The sequence below is a fragment of the Sceloporus occidentalis genome, unplaced genomic scaffold, assembly GCF_023333645.1.
Source record: "Sceloporus occidentalis isolate IW3139 unplaced genomic scaffold, rSceOcc1.0.p SCAF_59, whole genome shotgun sequence".
NCBI lineage: Eukaryota > Metazoa > Chordata > Lepidosauria > Squamata > Phrynosomatidae > Sceloporus > Sceloporus occidentalis.
Genome location: NW_028317039.1, coordinates 5,156,632 through 5,178,766, shown reverse-complemented (window position 1 = coordinate 5,178,766; position 22,135 = coordinate 5,156,632). Strand labels below are relative to the sequence as shown.

The 22,135-nt window shown below is 37.9% G+C and overlaps 1 protein-coding gene across 1 annotated transcript in view; it reads right to left on the bottom strand.

Annotated features, from left to right (window-relative positions):
• LOC149287583 (partitioning defective 3 homolog B-like) overlaps nt 1–22,135 on the bottom strand; it is a 532,650-nt gene that overhangs the window by 261,688 nt on the left and 248,827 nt on the right. Inside the window, exon 18 of the mRNA XM_089492770.1 lies at nt 177–380. Within this exon, the coding sequence (XP_089348896.1) occupies nt 177–380 (204 nt within the window). The remainder of the gene's footprint in view (nt 1–176; nt 381–22,135) is intronic.

The window sequence follows — 22,135 nt, the reverse complement described above, 5'->3', positions numbered from 1 at the left end:
TAAAGGAACATAACACATCCTCTGATCCTATGAAGGTCCTATATTGTAGACCACTTCTGATTGCATCGCTGTGAAGTATTAATAGGGAGACAAAAGCCAAATCTTCATGTATCTACCGATAAAAAAAAAAAACGGCTATATGGTGTCACATACTGGGAATATTTTGTATCACATACCTTCTTCTTCCTCCGGCCCATCATAAGACTTATCAATGGCAGCGCGGAAGCTCTCATTGCAGCCCCTACCTCGGACCATATGTGGTCTGGGTCTATAGAAAGGAAGATCGTTCTTTTTTATTTCTGCCACGGCAGTCTGCAGAGACTCTAACGAACTGGACTTTTTGAGTCCTAGACGTGGACCTAAGTCTTTTCCTGGAGACACTGAAATAACAAGAAAATTGTTTGCATTAGATTTCATTACACAAAAATACTCTCCAACATTATCATATATTCTAAGATCAATCTAGCTGTAGACAGTGCAGGACATCAGGCACAAGCTAAAATCGCATTACTCTTGTATATTATCACTTATAGTGGAGGAGGGGTCCAGATTCATTCCCAGAACCCATAGTATCTAGATTAAAGGTAGCCAACAGGTAGCATTCACAGTGGTCCTACAACCTGCAGGAGTTCAACAACTCCTAGAGCTATTTTCAACATCTAGAGCTATTTTCAACATCTAGAGCTATTTGCAATCTATAACTGGCAGATTAAACATTTTTGAAAATATTTTATATATATATATATATATATAATTTTTTCTTTTTTGAACTTATTTCAATGGTTTTTTTTTGTATTGGATTTCTTTCTTTAAATTTTGTCTACTTTTATCTCATACTAAGAATATATAATATATAATATACTAAGAAATAATTTTCAAACGTATCGTTGTCAGAGAGTGTAGAATTCTACAGTTCGAGATTGTTGTGCCACCGGAGCTTCATTAGGGACTAGGCCATATGAAACACTAGACTTGGGAGAATGAGGGACATGACCACCCACACACTAGTGGCTGGTTTTATTAAAGCTTTCTCTACTCTGAGCTTGTCGGAGTCAACAAACATACAAGGATAGGGGGAGAAGAAGATTTCCCAGGGAACTCTTGTTTAACATACAGTGACATCAGATAAAAGGAACTGCCAGAGCAAATCAAATGGTTTTTAGGACTCGGTTCGAACCTGAACAAACTGATCAAAACATTTTTGATTAAAGGGTATTAGGTAGCAGAAACATAAACAACAAGCCTACTTGCTCTAGAAAAAAAAGAAAAGAAAAAACAATTCTAGCAGTTATAAAAATATGTAATTATATTTGAGTACAAAGAGTGCCATCTAAAAATTAGACCGCTGTGAATTCAGCAAGAGAACTAGAATAAATAAATTATCCGTGGGAGACTAAGGGGGGATCCTTCTCTTTTCTTAGGTCAAATTAAGAATGTTCTCATTAGTGGGAATCAAACATTATCATTCTGCATGTTGATATCAGTGGAAACAAAGTTTAATGTTCAAGTGTTTGATCAATATCATTCATTTGTATTCATTAATGTAGGTTTTTTTTTCTCTACCAGTGCCGTATTCTGATCTTTAATTAGTTAACAGACATGAATAATCATGACACGCTTCGGCTCTTAGACGTTGTTTTGTGAAGGGCACATACCAATTACTTACAGAACACCAAAATAAAGCAATTACACAAGCTTAAAGTTAGCGTTACCCAAAAATGTCTAAACCAGAAAAGAGAGCTATAGAGAGTGTTAGAGGGAATGGAGGGGGTCTGGAGATTTTGTTGCTAGGTCACCCAATGCGCTTTTCTTTTGTTCGCTAATTGCTATAGTAAGGCCTACTATTATTCTCAAATTAGCAAGCGCTGCAGTGGATTTAGAGACATGATTTGTGCAGCCGGGGAAGGCTTTTCTTAACCAGCCTCTTCTTAAAATAACAAGTACATTGGGAACCTCAGCAGACCGGAGATAGCACATGGCTGCCGTCAAAGCACTAATCCCTGTATAGATGTCTGAAAGATTTGTAAACAGAGTTTCGGCTAGTGTTTTTCCATTTCTCCTTATCGGTGGTGATGAGTTTCTGATTAATTGATGTTTGAAAGCAAAAACGTGTTTTAAGGATTTTGGAACCAGCTATAGTCAGGAGAAAATACTTGGCCCCACCGTCCTATATGCTTCCGATGTATGGTTACAGGTTGTATGCAACTCTTATTTACAACAGTATTAATACTTTTGTCATTTTACATGAAATCTTTTTTACAACTTGATAATCCCACCATTTAGAAATCATCCAGAGTCCAAAATGTGTGTCACGGTTACAGAACACCTTTTGTATCGTGTCCAGATTCAAACCCACTATGTCCTGACATCTCCAGAAAGGGATTAGACAGGCATGGTCTGAATCACCTCCCCTTGCCAGACTTGAGATAATGTAACATATTTTGTAAAATATTGTAAAACGCGATTCCCCACAGAGTCCCAGGAGTTTTCCTGGCATTAATTTGGGCGCAGTACACAAAGTATAGTTGGTACTGGTAGGGTGGAGGAGTGTTGTCTCCTTGGCTTTTCACTTTTTATATTTTTGCAACTAATTCTAATTCCTTATAGTCACTCCCCTTATTTAATGGATCCTTTCTGTGCTTCATTTTTCTAGGCATTCCCCTTTGGTAAATGTGTGTGCTGGACTGGACTAGATAAGGCACACAGAGCATATCAACCAAATATGCTTTATTACTGAGCAACTTGGATAAACTGCCCTGACCCCAACACAATGTTACCCCCTCCACTGGTTAAGGAGGCTCTGTGAAGAGAATACATAGCATTCTGCATTTCTTGCACCCCTTCACCATTAAACATCAGCCATTAGACAGAGAAAGTGGTTGTTTCCATCAGTGCACTAGACAAAGCTCCCTGCAAACAACTAATGGGCACAAGGCTTCCTTCCCGAGAGTTCATTACGCCTGCAAATAGACTGCTAACAAGCATGGGGGCATTTATGAAACACAGGTGCACCTGGGATATAAAAAGGATGCTAATGAGCATGCACACATACAGTAACTTTCTGGAATATGATAGAAAATAAAGAATATTCTTAGCCTACCAGTAGGACATTCTTTATATTTTTTTGCAGTTTACAATGATTAATTAATTGAAAATATGGTATTATCTTATTTATATATATATATATATATATGTACATATAAACACACACGCGTGCGTACACACATACACAATATATATATATAAATATATTTACACAATACAATGCAGTAAGCAGTATATATTTTCCTTCTATATACATTTGTTGTGGCAAGCAATTCTCAGCACTGGCATTCACAGGGTTTAAACGTAATGGTCACTCTATCCGAGACATATTATTGCAGAAGTTGTAAGGGGATAATTGCATTTGCCTAGGTAAGACAAAAGGCCATTTGTAAGAATCAGTTATCTTCCTTTTAATTAAATAACCAATAGGTAGTCATTTTCACTAATCCAGCTACAGAGGTTAGTAGGATGAGACTTGATTGTGTCCCTTAAATGCAGGCTTCATTATATGTCTATAAGTCACACTGCGTCTGAATTCTAATAAATACATACTCCACTAACTTTACCGCCCATGAGGTTGGTTCTTTTACCCCTTTCTGGGCCAATGTTTGATGAATAGGCTGAACTCAATGTATGCATTTTTTAACCTTGCTTAGTATGTTAATATAAATATTGTTCTACGTAGCGTGAACATTGAGCCATCTAACATGTTATGGGTCGTATTATTCCAAAAGTGTATTCATTTAAAAACCGCACAACAATAGGCAACAACCTATGCATGTCTGCTTTTGTGTCACATGATAAGCATTCTTGGGAAAAGATAAGAATGAGAGAACATTTTAGATGATGAAATAATAATTTCATTCAAAGCATTAAGCATTCAACCAGTACCAGGAATGTTTGTAATGCCACATTTAATTATAAACATTTTACATTTAACAAAGAAGGTGGAACAAATAGCGGAAGGTGTATGGGTTTTCACCGAAGGTGTTCTGCATGACAGTAGGTTCACGGGGTAGGTAGTGATACGGTATGAGCAGGATGGCTGCCCTGAATTGTCTTAAATGCCACAATGGCCATAAAGGTAAGAACAGTTGTAACTTGGACAAGCCACATGGCAGACATTCATTGATGTTCAGGAGAGTTGAAAATTTCAACTTATTCATATCACTATACATTATAGAGGAGTCAAGGAACTTCTCTTACAAGGGCTAGGCTTACCCTGCATAATGCATAGGTAATAAGGAGAAACTCATTCATTTAACTATGATGGGTCAGGCAGAGTCCTTCTTGCAGGAGAAGCTCATTAGAGTTTGCCCTTCATAATATGATATCATAAAGTAAAATGACTCAAACTCCCCATGTAGCGAATACGGCCCAATAAACGGAGGTTGAAATGGTGGGCCATAATTCGTTTAATTTCCCTTTGATAAAAGCATAAACCTTTGTTTGTATATCATTACCCTCAGCTGCAGCTAAAACACTTTACTTACTGTAACGTTTGTGGTTTTTTTCTTTTACCTAGGAAACATTCAAGACATAATTCATGATGGAAACCCGTCTCAGCATGCCAGTTACCCCACTTAATTGTTTCTTTATTCTGAGTGTTAAACACAATGTAGAGTGTTGTGCTCTACTGCTCACTTGAAGAGATGTATTGGTGAAGAACAGATTAAGAAAATATGTCTCCCGCGAGAGTTCTGCCAGTTTTCTAATTGAACAGTCTCAAACGGATGAGCAGTAAACATTCCGCTAACGGGTGATTACTTTTGTCTGATTTTTTCCTCTCTCTGCTAAGATCCTCTATAGATTTTGTTTGCTTAATTAGATATGGAAATGGGATACTGTGAGCGATAAGGGATATAAATTGGTCTCTGGTTTCCGGAGCCCTGTTAAATAAATACCGTGGTATGTATTAACCAATATGCTGCTCATACGAGAGGTGACATGCCAAAGGCCAAGCGAGTGTTATTCTATGTAATTATTATAAATGTGAACTCATCACTCATTATGCCTGGGAGGAGTGCTTCTGTGTATAAATGCGCCAACTCGGAAAACAATAACACTGACCCCAAGACAGTTATTCTTTCTCTACGAGATCCACGCTGCAAAGCCTTTTAGAAACTGGTGCGCAAAACAAATCATTTAAATAGCATCCAAATACATTTTTGGCCCATTATGTTTAACATCTTCATTAGTGGCATAACATGTTACCTAGAAGCAGATATATCTTCTTCTAATAACTCCAACATGTGCAAGAGGTCTGACATTCTTAAGGGGTAAACAAAATGATTAACAATTTAGATGTACTACGGACACAGATATCAGTGGAATTCATATCATGGGCCATAATAGATTCAGGTTACTTCTCCTTAAGAGACACAACCTCCTTAGAAAAAGCCCCATAAATGTTGTCAATGGTATCTGAGTATTAATAAGACAATTATAGATACACTAAGTAGAGCTTGAGACTATAACTGGTGGAAACGGTAAAAAAACAACAGGGGGAGGATTATTAAGAGTTTAAAACTGACTCTTGTAAATCAAATCAATCACAGGAAACCTCAGAGGTGCTATAGGCATGGTGTTCCTCTAAATGTTACCGATATCCACGGCTAGCGAACTACTATTCAACACTTGAAGCACCAACAATCGTTATGGATTAAGAGCTATTTAATCTCCTATGAGTCAGATTACTGTTATCACTACTTAATTAGTGATCAATCACACAAAAAAAATAGATGGCCCTCAATGCTGCATATTTGCTTTAAACATTTCCAAAAACTTGTTATTTTAATTTATATACCATGTTGTATTTTTTACATGTTGTAGTAATTTATATACCAAGTGAGGGCAAAATGACGACGCTCTAGGTGAGAGAGCGTAATTAAATGAGAAGAGAGCGAGTATGAATGTGGGCCCACAAATTTCACATGGAAATTCTGAGGCTTTTGCTTCGTTTTTGTGCGATACGTGGGGAGGTCTGGCATCTTTTTGGGGAATTCGGTAAATTTGAAATTCCCACGAATCCACATGCACAAGTCTAATACGCATACCTTTGTTTTAAGTACATATACAGTATTTTGCTTATTGTAATATATAACACCCTTACAGAAATGGAAAACTGACATATTATATCCCACCACTAGTGAGTCAAATACTCAAACCACTGAAATGGACTATTAAAGGGTTAAGGTTTGAAAAGTTCTCAGGTATGGTACTAGTGGTTCATGCTGATCACAAAACCTCTTCATCAGACTTTAAAGGTTACAACTATTCAGCGACCTAAAATGAAAATTACGCAATTAAAATGTCACCTTAATCAAGTATCAATAGCTGAGGCCCCAATTCTTTCTGGCAGAATTTTATGGTTTCATGTGAAAGCACAGTAACACTGCCTGCAGAAAAACCGATGACCTTTGCTTTCTGATCCATAACAAAAGAAACACCTTTTATTAATCACCATTAATTACTTATCCAACGATCCCCTAAACAACCTTACGCTCGTGAAGGTTGGGAAACAGATGGAAAAAACATCTTTAGCACCCGTTCCTAACCTAGAGTTTTCTATATCTTCGAACCAAAGACTTGGGAACCACTTTACAGAATAACTTGAGCGTGAAATGAAAATCTCAACAACAGGGTCAAGGAAGTAGAAAAATATATCTCACTTCCAGAGATTTAGCCTCTGGCTATTTTTTCTTTAAATACACTTGTACCTTTGCTACTTTGAGAAATCTCTTTGCCCCCTTCACAAATTAACATACAATCAGAAAACTCAATCTCGGAATCCCACGAGACAGAAAAGGAAGGAATCCATCTCATCTCGCTTAGTTTGGTCTCTCCAATCACAGATTCTAACAGTCTCCGAACCTAGTGGGCTTTGTTCGCCTGCCTCTATTTCACTGCGCCTGACAGTCAATCCAATTAAGAAGGGACCAGTGGTGGAATGTGGACAGGGTTCTTCTAATAACTAAAACGCTCACAAAATTCCAGGCTGTGCTCATAAGCAAGGTTAAAATTTATAGCCTTTAAAATACTGTGTCTGGAGGAGGTCAGGTTAAACGGTTGCAAGTAATAAAAGAAATCAATAAGGCACAGCAATCTTCAGCAGCCAGAAAACTGAATAAACACTTCATCTAAATCCACTTGTCCCTGAATTAAGCAAGCATAAAATCCCATGTTTGCTTTGTTAGCCCCAGTGCAGTCAATAACTCACAAAAGGCTGAACCCAAGAATCCAACATAAGAAGCATGAAGAAGAAAAAACTTGTTGACCAGGAGCCAATTAACAAGGATGTCAAGTCCCCGAATAATTATGTAAGCTTTAACCTTATCAGGGAACCACTTGTAGATGTGCAGCATGGTACAAACGTCGTAAACACTTGAAATGGAAAAAAGAAAGCCCTTAGAATTCTTGATTACAAAGGCTCTTGAACATAAGCAAATTTTGTCCTCAGATATTGAGTTTAGCAACAATACCATATTTATGAGCTTTTAGCAATAAAGCAAGACTTGGCTGTACTTCACATACAAACATATTGTGGTGGACAACCCATACACTCAATACATTGACTGAGACTCATGGGATTTGCTCTTCACCAACAGATGCCGTATTGTTGAGTATTTAGGATTATTTACCCTGGATAAAAGAGAAGATGTAGCTCTTAAAGGGTTATTTACGTTGGATTTAAACATAGTGTGTTCTTGCAATGCCATTTCAGGCAAGCCATTGCATTTGATTTACTATGGCTTTCCTGATGTTATATGTGCTTCCTTGATGAACATGTTTATTTTTGACCCTGGAGACTGTGATGTTCTACACCCTGGTGTTAAATGTTTTACAAAGTCCTCACATTAAGGTGTCCTTGATTTCGCCTGAGACTCTATTAAACAAGCAGAAGAAGTCTTGCAGGCTCTGTCACTTCTCAAGCCTTTTCCCACTTCTCCGTGATGTACATCTCTCAACGGTCTCTAAATGTGTCCTCTCATTTCAACACATTCCCACTCAGCTGTTGCTGTCAGGTTGTCTCACGGTAATTGACCTCAAACCTTCTCTCAGAGCTATAACATTTCATCTGAAAAATCCCAATTTCCTTTCGCTGAAGAACTGTAATCATCACACCACCAGCAACAATCTCCTATCACCAAGCATTTGGCTTTTGCCGCTCAGCATCAAAAAGGTTTGCTTCCTTTTGATGTTTTCACAACATGTGGGTAATTGTGATAATTATTCCAGCGATGGCTTGGCATTCAACTTTTTAAGTCTAATGGCTAGTAATGTAAGCTAATATCGGGGAGTTAAGGGCATTTGTACGTCTCTGTTTTTCAAGAATTAACAAATTTCCCACAGCCAGTCGGTGGAACACAACTTGTTTTTCCGAGATCTTCGAAGTAGACACCTGATTACCGTATTGCCATATTCTTTACGACTCTTGTAGGGACCCTTCAAAGGGTATGACAAAACTAGAATTAACGGAGTATACTAATACAAAGAGGAAAAGAGGGCCCTGTTCGCGAGTTTACAATCTAAACCCAATGCTATGCTCTTTAAGTTGGTCTTCAAGTACAACTGTTTATTCTATAAATTTGTTTCCTTTAGGGGGAAAAAAGTTTTTAACTAAAAAGAAAATAAAAACAGGGCCATCATTTTCTGCTGGTCAGGAAAACTGCAAATGACATTTCAGATACAGGCCGTGTGCTCTCTGGGAAAAGTTCTGCAGCTTATAATTAAAGACCTCCATTTACTTACTATTCCTTCACCTGGACCCCTATATTTGACTAATGTTCTTAGCTAATGCTATTGCATTATTGAATTGGAATGGATTATCAAGCCCTCAGCTGCCTAAACAATGTGAAAAGGGTATGGAATTATAAAACAAGTCATTTAAGGAATATGGCATTTTAAATACGTCATAATTCAAATTTCCAAAATGGATTTTATGATTACAAAAAAGCACTTAAGATTTACTAAATACACCTTAAACAGCAGGCTTTTTGAGGATCTGAAAGTTGCCAAGACAGTGTTAGCCAAATTTGGTGCAAAGGCTTTAATATGAACCACATAAGAATATACAGCCTTTTCTTGTCTGCGTAAAATATTTTTAGAAATGAAATGTCCCAATCTGCTAAAAAATTTGTTTGTACAACAGGCGGAAAAAAAATAAATATATATATATATATATATATATAAAATAGCAGAAAATACTAGAAATGTTTTTCAACTAACCCTGAATCTAGGTCCAGACCATTATCTTTAGTGAGTATATCTAATGTTAAATAATATTATCAGGTACTATATGATTGATTATTCTTGAACAAATGTTATCTGGTCGTCAGTGAACTGCTGGAGTACTTGCTGTTCAGACTAAGCCTCTGTTCCTTTATTCTGTGATCTATACTCATTGATATGTTGTACATAGAAGATATCATATCTCTTTAGGGAGATTAACACCATGAAATTGGTCAGCCTGCATTGTAATTACACAAATATATTTTCCTATCACCCCATGGAGATCTCATTATACACATCTCTTATTAAGGTGATCAAAAGCAGGTAAATGACCAAAGCCAGATGGAATTCAGTTTTTTTACTGACCTGAGAAATCCCCTTACATAAAACGGCATCACCAGGGATTAAGAGTAGACGACTGACATTTTCAAATCGAGTGAAGATAAGCATTTTTATATATGTTTTAATCTTTTAACCAAGCTCCCCTAGTGTAATCAAATACTTTGGAATTCTTTCACAAGTCCCTGAGATTAAGACCCAATGAGTGACTTTTTTCCGCTAGGTATATAAACAGGATTTAAAGGGGAATTTGCTTTGAACATAATATCCATCTATTCCATTATATATATATATATATATATATATATATATACATACACAAAAAGCCCGTTGTGTGTGTGTGTGTGTGTATATATATATATATATATATATATATTTATTTTTAAATTTTTTGTTGTAAAACCATACATTTTTTTTGTTCTGATACACCCATCAAAAATGTAGGACAATAGGTATAGATTATCAAGGAGTAACATTCAGTTGAATCTACATGTGTGTAATATGTGTTAGACAATGACCCTTTGTGTACACAGAGGTGAGAACCTGTAACTCTAGTTGGTATGCTTTGTGTAAATTCTAATCTTTTTGGGGGCTGGGGGGCTGGGGCAGTTGATTGGATTGGAAGTGACAGTATAGCAGATATCTGATATGCCAACGTAGTGCAGAGAGGTGACCTGTTCAAGGAGGGTATACTATGTAATTATACACATCAACTATAATTCTCAAATCTCAGACAACTCTTATATTTAGAGATAAAAATGTATTTCACCAACCATCAGTAACATTTTTGACATTTCCTAGTAGGAAATTAACTCAATTCATCTATACCCCAAGTGAAAGCATGGTATTAACTCATCAATTGCTTGTCTTTGGGAGGCACGGACAAAAAGCTATATTTTCAAAAGCTAGGCGTTATGGTAAATTGAATTCCAATAACTGGAAAGACAGAGACCTTTTAGACTTGACGGAGTGAACAAAATTTTAAGTACTTAAGCTTGGACATGATGGGAGAGAATGGTTGAATTCTTTGCAGCTTGAAATTGATAATTGACTGAAAAACAGGTTATCATAAGCAAAGATTACAGAATCCACATACGGGCATGGATTTGAAGGCTTTTAATGTCCATCACCAACTCAAAAGCGTGAACAGAAGAAGTGAGGACGTCACATCCCAGGTATTTGCGAGGAAACCAATCTGCTGTTTATGGTCACAGCAAATGGGTAACTGTCTAATTTTGTTACAAATGCTGTAGTATGTTGATGTATATGTAGAAGTTGCAGTTAAGTCACGTACAGCAGCATATGTTTTGGAGGACCACCTGTTTATCAAGCTACGGGTCCATAAGTACTGGAAGTGTATATGTCCTCTAACAAGCGAACGGCAAAAGTGCAGCACTGCGTAACTCTGATTGCACTGTTGAGCAACCTGTTAGTGGAGGTTGTATTACTTGTATTATATACTGTGAACGTTTTTCATTACTTTTAAGTTATTTTGAAATTAATACACAAATCGGGGGATGATAGTTGGTTAGATCCGTCATATATGTTTTGTGGCGCTTAAGCTGAAATCTTTCATTAAAATAGTGTCCATTATTTGTTCTCACAGTGGAAAGACAGTATTTAAATATACGCTACCGATTTTTTTCCTTGTTGAATTTTCCTTTAACTTTTCAAGCACTAGCTTCTACGAATTACAGGAAGATATTTAAGAATGTATTTTACAAGGAATGTTATCGGCTGTGGATGGGAGGAAACGGTTTTCATGTATGTGATGAGAAACTGCAGGCCTCTGGAACACGCTGAAATTACGAGACAAGACACAGATCAGGTTCGCTCATTTCCGTGCACAATTAATGCTAAAAAAGAACTTCTGGGAAAAAAAAATCTATAGCGGCTGCTTATTTGGGATTGATTAAACGTCTAAAATAAAATAAATTCCTGTTCAAGAGAAAGAAAAAGGGAAATATTAAACAAGCAATCGCTCAGATGAGGTTGGTTACAAATGTGTCTGGCACTACGTAATAAATACATTCAGTGTATTATATCCTGCTCTTAGCAGGAGGAGGATTTCCATGACTTGAGAAACTTATCGTCAACGACCGCATCAGGGAGGCGTTGTGAATTTGTTAAACTTACAGACTGAGGTAGAACAATCCTTGCGTAATTGGAGCAGTAGCAAAAATATATGCACTATGAATATAAGTCTAATGAGCAATTTTAATTCTTTCAACATTTTGCAAATGAAATGAAAAGAGTGGATTAAGGAAATAAAAGGAATGTCTTTCAAATTGCAAAGGAACAGATAACAATAGTTATCTGCATTTTTTGTAGGATATCATATCCTGATGACAGCGTAATTAGTGTTTTCTCAGTGCATCACAATCCCTAAAGCTAAACCTTTCTGTTCTTCTTCCTGAAAGGTGGTCTTCTCATTCTATCGTGCTATAACTGCTACATGCTTATACTGCAGACCTCTTAATCACTACTAAAGCCAGACTCGGTAACTCAGCTGACCTAAGAACTGACAAGCATTAATCGTTTAGCCTATTTTGGAAAGTCTACGGGGAAAAAAACGTATTGTATGACTTAAGGTCCATCACAAATTCTTATGAAAAAGCTTAAATGGTCCTTCAATATGTCACCGGTGTTCAAGAAAGGACAGCTAGACAAAGCACAAAAAGTATCACATTTGAGGAAACCACAGAATTTTGTAATATATTTGGCAGACACATCCCGCAGCTACAAGTAACCACCTAAACATGGAGTCGGGTATAGGCTGAGTGAACTTGTGAACAGGGTGCACACTCAGTAATATTTCCCTGGGCTGACCTGATTTATAGATTTGGAACCAGTACCTGAAGCTTTCCCAAACACTATTTTACATACAGTCTCCATAATGTCTAGAGGAAAGAGACCTGTATTTTCCATGATGACTGAAGCCTTTTCTCGCACCTTTTATGAGTATTCTATACTTTATCTTTTTGTAAGTGGGTTTTGTGAAAGCACAAGGTTTTTACGGGACATGGCTAGAGGTGCAGATTAGCATTGTTTTTTTACAGATAATCTTTTGGTGACTTTCCACTTCGTCAGAACTATTATGTCCTTGAGTAAAGCTTCTTAAAAAAATTTAAGTTTTACAAACATTGCTAATGTCACACTATTGCAACACTTAGGGCTGATACATTCATCCCCACCACAAATTAAAGGCTCCAAGAAAAAAGAAAGGGGAATAGGTTGATTTAGATCTCAAATGGGGGTTTGCCTCAACTAAATAGCGAGACTTTGAAGTTATGCATCATTTTACAGTCACAGGATATGTCTCTGTTCTTTTTACAAAGCTTTTATTATATGCATTGCAGATAACACACATAGGAAAAAGTTGACTATATTTCACCCAGCAAGTTCAATTATAGGGTTAACAGCTACAATCAAATGCAGAGGTTTTTTTGTGCCAACAATTTCAATAACTTAGAACTTATAAAAGGAAATAAAATCAAGAAATCTTACAGCCTTTGCGAAACTCATGCATAGAAATCTGGAGAGATGGACATATTCAACTGTGGTGTTGCCAAGTTAAATGCAGTGCCTACTAAATTAAATGAAAGCATGTTGAGCCATCCAAGAAGCATTAAATCCAGTGAGGGACAAAGGGTAGAAGCTAGATGGAAGGGCTAAGCATATTTTACCGGTCTGTATTATTTCCCTCTTTGGAGAGAGCCTTTTATAACTGCAAATTAATATAGTATTTAACAGCATATGATAGATTACCATCAGTGACATCAATGGAATATACAGTATTAAAACGAGAACTTTCAGAGGGTGTTCAATAAAATTATAACTTCGGTACATTAACAAGGGGTCAGATGTAGTTCACAGGATTGCATGTTCCCAACCACCACCTTCATATTTGAATAAATGGTTAGGAATATTAAAATATGGATTTCTAGCTGTGTATTTTTGTTTAGTAGTGGTTTTTGGGAACGATTCATTTTTTTTTTATTTTTTTTTGTTGCAGGAAATGGAAATTTGATGTAGAACGCACTGATTTCAGTATCACACTTTCGGAACATGCTGGGATCATCTATCCATGAAATAAATTCTTGGATGATCTGATATGATAGAAAGGTCATGTCCTCTGGCTGGATCCTGCCTAGTTTCATCGATGCAAGTGAGTTTGGCATTCTAATTCTCTCTGGACAGGTATTTGGGGGAAATTAAAGGAGGAAAAAAAAGTTAACACCATTTTGCTAATGAATTTGTCTGAGCTCATAAAGAAGAAACTAGTCAGCTTTTCTTGGGCGCTGGATCATTTTAAGAGAGCCAAGTCAGCAGTCTCAGCAGACAGTCAATATATATTAAAAGGAGTTCCAAGTGGTAAATCAAAATCAAACGTAAAAAGGAGATATGGTATGGTAAGAAGATGGCTAATAAATAGCAACACTTTCAGCATAAGCAGCTGTATTTCCTGACATTATTTCTACAAGTTACTTGAAAAAAGGGGGCATTTAAATTAAAAATGAAGAAGTTGAAAGTCAATTAAAAAATGTCATAAAGTAACACCTTTATATGAATATTTTGTGTACTCCAGAATCTTGAGTGAATGAATGCGAAGAAATTTACAAGTAAGTACCTTGAATTGCCGAAACGGAGTAATATTACTTTTAGGTTGTCACTTTCAATAAAACTACAAAAAAAACACATTGTTAGCTTTTCCTAAAAAAATCAAATATACATATATAAAAAAAATGGCAATCTGGATAAAACCTTACTATCAGAAAACTATTATCTCTAACAACCACCCACTTCCCAGGTTGGGGGGCAATAGAGACCCCCCATGAGCAAATAGTACACTGGAAAAATCAACAATTACTTTACTGAATTACTGTGGACTACAGAATACTTAAGCCACAAAGCCAGGGTTAGTTTTTTTGTTTTTTTCATTTTATTTTATTTTTACACATGGTTTCTCACCAATTAGCTCTAAATATCTTGTTTTGCCCATACCATTTAACTTATTTTATGTGTACAAGGAGAATATGAAAATGTGCTTCAAACACAGATGAGGGAGGATATTCATCTTGCTTAAGCAAACAAAAACCTGATACTTGAACAGAGAAAATGCACTACATAGCCTGTTCAGAAAATACTCTGCACTGAAATGTTAATTTCTTCTAGATTTTAAAGTTAGATTCAGTTAGTGTTTTAAATTGAACTTTTCTTTTTTATATATTAATTTACCGATTATAAGGGATGTATAAATCAATCACTGGTTGTCTTTTTGTCATATTATGTTGCAAAATATAAAGAAAAGACAGCAGAGACTACTTGTGATTTAATAGGTTATGACTTGTACAATGTATGATGTCAGTACACCAGGCACCACTCTTTATAGCTCTTGCCCTTCAATAAGAAAACAAATGTCTAGACATGTCAGACTCCAATGGCATGGTCTCCAAGAACAGGTGGTTTAGATGTCACTTATAGTGATTATTTTCATGCGGCACAAACCTTTTTATAAAAGGGCAACCTGCTGTGGTATTATTGTAATAGAATTATAGTGAGAATGGTTTACTCCATTTTGTAATCATGCTAGAAAACCTCAAATCAACCCAAAATATTATTATTTTTATACGCAGCAGAGGGTGAGGAACACTGGTACCAGGTCATACTACATTAGCGAAGCCACACATATTCCACTGCTATGGAAAGTGTCTTCAAGAACGCAACAGTCAAAGAGGGCAGGATAAAGTTTTTGAAGTTTAAAGACAAAAACTTGTCTCTCTGTTTTTCTTCCAACTTAGCATGTAGCTGGATGTGGGCTCTTTGATTGATTCTGTTTTATGTCGGGTTGACTCAGCCCTTCTTATATAGAATCATAGAACTTAGGGCCAAATAAGAGCCATTTCAACCAGTTTGCCCATGGTGTCTACCTTTTGTTAGAGCAAACCTCATTTGGTTACTGTCCTTGACTTATTTTCACTGTAGTTGTTGTCTTCACATTCATGCTTCAATAGCCTCACCTTCTGACAATGCTACTAGCTCTTTTACCTACCCACTACCAGCAGTGGTATAAAGGGTACTGCATACCCAGCCTGACAAAGAAAAGTATCCCTTCAATTACAGAGGGTCCCGTACATGAAATACCATGTAGGAGTGTGGGGTCTGGAAGAACTGTCCCATTTGTGAACAAAAGGACCAGGGTCATAGACATGGATATGCTTGTGTTAGTTATTGTATACCGATGGACTAACCAATAGGAAAGCTCTACAATGTTTCCAAGACAGATAGAATATGAAACAAAGCTATAGGCAACAACATAACAGCAGCAAATCCATGCTAAATATTAGTAGCAATATTTAGGAACTGACTACACAGTCGGAACATTTGCTATAGAGACAATATTTTGATTTGCAGAATGTGTCTATGACTCTTACACCAAGCTTCCTAAGGAATGTTTCACAGCACACAAAAGAACCAGTGTGGTTATGATTGGCAGGCAAAATGGACTGAGGGCTACTTTTGTCTGAGTTGCAATTTTCGGAATGCTGTTTGGCAGAAAGAAAAATAATTACCAAGTATGAGGCAAGTATTATACAAAGTACTGCCATACAAAGAAAGCGCCAAGGGAGTTTTGAATCTGTGTCACGGGCAATTTGAGTCAACAACTTCAAAACACAATAAAATGACCAAGGATAGATCCTAAGGGTGTAAAAAAATAGTGGAACCACTCAATCCAAAAAGGGGACAGCAGAAAGATTCAAACTTTGGGTTAAATAAATATATTAAATAAACTTTGCATTGAGCCTGTGTATCATTAGCCTTTCAATTGGCAAAAGCCTTGACAGAGACAGGAAAAGGAAATTCATCTAAATTATTAGACACTCAAAATACCCAGAAGTTTTGTTTTGCTGCACACTTCACAGTGCTGCGGTACTTAACGTGTTTAAAATAATAAACCTAGCTTCATTTTTCATTTAGGGCTACAAGGAACAATCATATTTGTTTGCTTGTTTTGTACATTCAACGGGACACTCCACTCCTTGTGCACATGCTCAGAAAGCCCTTCCATTGATTTCGATGGGAATGCCTTCCAAGTGCTGACTGGCTGCTACCACGAATGCAGTTCTGTAGCTTCTCCTAAAGCTAAGTAATTCATTTGTTTTGGCAGGTTTAATAAATGTACATTAAAGTATTTAGAAAGTACTTTAGTATGCATTGTTTTTGTTCAGAAGCAATTGTCAGAATAAAAATGTTGTCCTAGTCTGACCACCATACTTATATATATAAAAAAAAAAAAAGTACCTAGGGCCTCCTGCTTGCTTTTCCTGCCTTTTAAAGGAATTTTTCTGCATTACGTTTAGCCTCCCTGTACACTGCTGCTTCCCCAGCCTCAGCAACAGGTAACAGCAAGGAGTTTGTCACCCCCTTGGTGTTGGGTCATTCACCCTGTTGGTGCCCTCTAGAGACAGACTGAACTGCCCCCCGCTGGGGAAGCAGGGCCAGTCGGGGTGAACATTGATCACATTGTCTGCTCCCTCAAGCTAAGCATTGGCTAGTGATGCTGAGCGTTGATGCTTGGGTACTCCTTAAGGCTCACTGTCTCCTTCGCCAGGGAAAAAAGCCATCTGCACCATTCTTTTAGCCTTGGTCTTCCCCTTTCCCACACAATTGATGTCTGCAATGAACTTTTAACACTGCTATTAACAGAATGTGTCTCAAACAGTGTTATGGGCCACTAAACCTTTAATGTCCCTGCCACAGCCATATGCCTTATTTATTCCTTATATCCACTTTCAGGGAGAGAAGAGAACAAGAGGTGAGAGAGAGATAGAGAAAAATGAAAAAGAGGTAAGAGAGACTGTGTGTGTGTGAAGGAAAATTTGCATGTCAGGGCAAGTATATACTAGGATGTTTGTGTGTAAGTGCAAGCTTACAAACATGTGTGTATATAGGGGCAGACATGTGCAAGGGAATAGAATGATTCATTCTAACACATTTTTAAGCAAAGGCAACTAGTTAGTATCATTTTAAATTAAAAAATGTATAGTGTCCTTCACTTAAAAATGTCTGTGATCATCCCTGCTCTCAAGCCAGCAGCACACTGCTAACGTTCAAACCTTAACATGCGCTACGATTGCCCGTAAACACTTCAGGAGTAACCAGGTAATGTTGGCCACTAATGTAGCTAGACAAATTAGCAATGGACTATAGCCCAACTATCTGGTGGAAGATGGAAAACACAGCACATGACAGAAACCATTACAAAATATCCATGGTATGTAAAGTGCTCTCCTATAACATTTGGAAATACTACTGCTGTCTGCTCTTGACAAAGAAAGATTGTGATCTCCATTCAATGGCCATAAGATGTGAATGGAGCGTCTCAGCTGCAACCTTTCACTTAGATTATGTTACCAAAAGTGCAATAAGTTCCATACAAAAGATGGTATTTTAAAGAGATTATATAGTTTTGAAAAAGGTCTACCTAATACATTCAGACATCGTCACATTCTGTTTTGACTAGGAAGGAGAAAACATCGCAAATGTAATTAACAGCAGATCTTGGAAAAAATGGGAAAACTATTAATTTTGTAACAGAACACACTTAGTTCATTTTCAGCAGACTATGAATATCCATTAGCTTTTTCTATACACAAAACCATGTGCAGCCTGCAGTCAATTAACCCTTCTCTCGCCAACAAGAGTCAGCAAGACTATTTCAGATAACTTGGCAAATGTGCCCTCATCTTGTCTAATTTCAGCGGTGTTATTGTGGGGTTATATATATATACATATATACTGTAGGACAGCAAGACGGGAAGGAAAGCTGAATAACTTAGGAGAACCTCAAATAGAAAAAATGGAAAGGGAGTTCCTCCATGCTGTGGAGAATGAAGGACAGGGCATTAAAATACATTTCTTCATTCATTTTGGCATAAACACATACAGAGAATGTGTTTTTGTTTTATATCCATCACCCTGTAGAACAGGATCATGTTAGTATGAGAGCTAAGTGTATATATGCAGGTTAAAGAGAACTGACTGCAAAATGCTTTTGTACAGGTATCACAGAATCAGTACTGTATCCCAGTACTGTTACAAACAAGTATGTTATTGCTACAATACCAACAATACAATAATTCCATGTCCCCAAGGCAGGTGCCCATCATAATGAAGGATCGGAGGTGTTATATGTCAAGAACAGCAAAGAAATTGCGAACGCATGTGAGTTAGATTCGGAAGCCCTGTGCATTAACTTCAAGCAGCCAATCAGTCGTCAGACTATAGAGATGGTGGGTAGTTGCAGCCACAGAGCTGCAGAGTCTTCAGATAAGTGTTTTTACTTATTTATTGTTTTTTGCAGAATTCTTATTAAAGTACTCCCAGAGTAAACTCTCCCTTATTAATCAACACATTGGGTCACTGTGATTGCTATTGTGGAATTGATACTGTCATATATGGGAGTTAGGAAGCGCTCTGTGTTTGGATTATGGCACTTGGAACAACTGCACACATTTGTATTAAGCTGGCAAGCAGGTACACACTCTGCTAAGCACTTTAAAAAGAACGTGCCTCAATTTTATGTTTGCTTCATATGATAGCCCTTTATGATCCCTGCATATGTGATTTAAAGAATTGTACAACACGCACAATCTATTTCCAAGGCTGGATGAGTTAATATTTCCTACTAGCCCTGGTTAACGATGCTCCACCGAACGCACAAAGTAAAATGAATTATCCCTCAGTGGAGCAGAAATAAAAATTAGTGTTCGGGATTGCAATTTACTACCAAAATGCATATTAAAGAACTTAATGCAATTTTTGAAGTGCAAAAGAAAAATAATACTAGATTCATTTAGCATGCAGTATTTATTATAAAAATGATATTATTACATCATCTATCATGTTATTATAAGTGGGTTTTATATGTTTTTTTTAGCTGTGTTCTCATTTTAATGTACTAGTAACAGATTTTCAGAGCCAGGAATAAATTTAAAGTTGGCAGAGCATAATAATAAATATATATGCGCAATCTTATGCAGGGTTTTTCTTGTAGAAGAAGAAAATAAAGCTGACAAAAGTGTGATATGTTTCAAGTATATTAGGCAACATAACTATATTTTAATTAACCTGCAATAATTACATTGAGAGATGAAGCAGTGAATTGTAGTTAATATGTTTGTCTCATCCACAAGATTCTGTTCATCCCGGACCATTAAGCAGCGTGCGTATAATATACTGCAGTTTAGTGAGTATTGGCTGTTCAGGAATTCACAAAAACAGAAAGCATTACCAGTGCAGGATTCTGGGCATAAATGAGCATTATTTGGCAATTTTTGGTGTATAAAGGAGTAGTGAGCATTTTTACCTAAAATATTGCAAAAATTGGCAGTATGCTTAATGCGAGGCTGTTGGTGCTGTGAACGAGAGGGCTATCAGGTTTTGTTTTTTTATCAGGGGCAAATGTAATTACTGGCCAAGAAATAAAGTGACCTACAAAAAGTACTAGCAAACCAATCCAGCCCTGACCCACAGGTTAATTAGGGTTCATAACAGGTAAGCTGACAACATAATATTAGTGTATTATAGTCAGCAAGATTATATATGCTATTTAGTGTACAGGGAAAGCTTTGTGGACAATTAAAGAACAAAGGAATGGCCAAACTTGTACACAGCAACCAAAATTGATTTGGATAAATCCTTTATTTTGTTTTTGCCATGTCCGTTTTCTGGCAACGTATTTTGTTTTCTGACCGCTTGGTGTAGACGAAATTCAGAGCAATATGTTCAGTGAGGGATATCTCTGTCACCTCCTGGACTCACTTACAGTGGCATTAGCTTCGGGAAGAAATTCTAGATTTTGGATTTCAGGACCACCAACAGCAGCAGGACTATACCAATGGATTGACATACCTAGCATCATGCCATTGGATGGACTTTCCCCCCAAAATGTGACAATTTTGATGAATTGACTCATCCAATTGATGGAGCGGCAGCAGCACTGGGCAGGCACTGGCAGACATACAGATCCAGCCACAAGCGATAGGACTCAATTTCTCCAAAAATTAGACAATATGTTTGAAATGATCCCTCAGAGTAAGGGAGGTGATCAGGCCCGGACTGGGACAAAAAATAGGCCCGGGCATTTAAACCTGAGCAGCCCATTTTTATTTATTTATTTATTGTTAAAGCCCACCCTTTATGTACCATCTTTGCATTTACTCACTCATTCACACAAATCATTAACACATTCATTAATGCTGTCTCACAAATCATTCAAGCAATTCATCCACACATGAATTCATTAATTGTCATACGCATTCACACAATTCATCCACACATTTATTCATTCATTCTCATAGCATTCACACTACCCCCTCTCCCCATCTTATCTGCCCTTCTCACTATGTTCCCCCTTTTCACTATGTACCCCCTTCCCCACTTCTCAATATGTACCCCCTCTCACTATCTATCCCCTCTCCCCATTTCTCACTATCTAAACCCCCTCTGCCCCTTCTCACTGCACCCCCCTCCCTCACCCTACTTACCTTGGTGTCGGAGCAAGCAGCAACTGCGACCGGGCCCACGGCAGGGCCAGATTGACTTAGGGACTGATGGAGCTGCAGCTCCAGGTCCCTACCTTAAAATAGGCCCAGTCAGGACTGGACTGATTGGGCCTATGCGGCCTCTACGGCCACATTAACGTAGGGACCCTTAAGCCCGCCGCAGCTGCGACTGGGTCTGTCACTCTAACGGGTCGGGAAGCCCCCACCAGGGCCGGCCTTAGGGGTCTGCGGCCGCACAGGGCTTAAATTAAAAAACTTTATTTAACATGGAGGATGTTAAATAAAGTAACAACAAAACCCCCCCCGATGTTTTAATTTAAACCCTGTGCGGCCGCAGACCCGTAAGGCCGGCCCTGGTGGGGACTTCCTGGCCCCTTAGAGTGGCGGACCCGGTCACAGTTGTGGCGGGCTTAAGGGGAAGGTGCCCCTTATGCCCTGCGTTAATGCGGCCGTAGAGGCCGTAGAGGCCGCATAGGCCCAGTCAGTCCGGTCCTGACTGGGCCTATTTTAAGGTAGGGGCCTGGAGCTGCAGCTCCATCAGCCCCTAAGTCAACCCGGATCTGCCGCGGCCCGGCCCACCGGGCAAACGCCCGGTGTGCCCGATGGCCAGTCCGGGCCTGGAGGTGATACAGCCACAATATCAGCAATGGGGGCAAAGGGCAGGCACAGGCAGAGACACTGAGCCACATGGTATGGGACTGAATTCTCAATCACCACTACAGTCATTCCCCTCAGCCCGATGGGCTGGCACCCCAGTGTTATGCTCAAAGGACATGTAGTGAAGAGCCCGCTGCTGCTCTAGGGTCTAAAAACATAAACACAAACCTTCTTTGGCAGCCACGATAGCAGTGCTAGTTATGGTGTGAATAAGAGTACTGCTGAAAGACCACTTGGATACACAACACATGCACAGCCCATAGTTTGGCTAGCCTATTTAATAATAATTAATAATA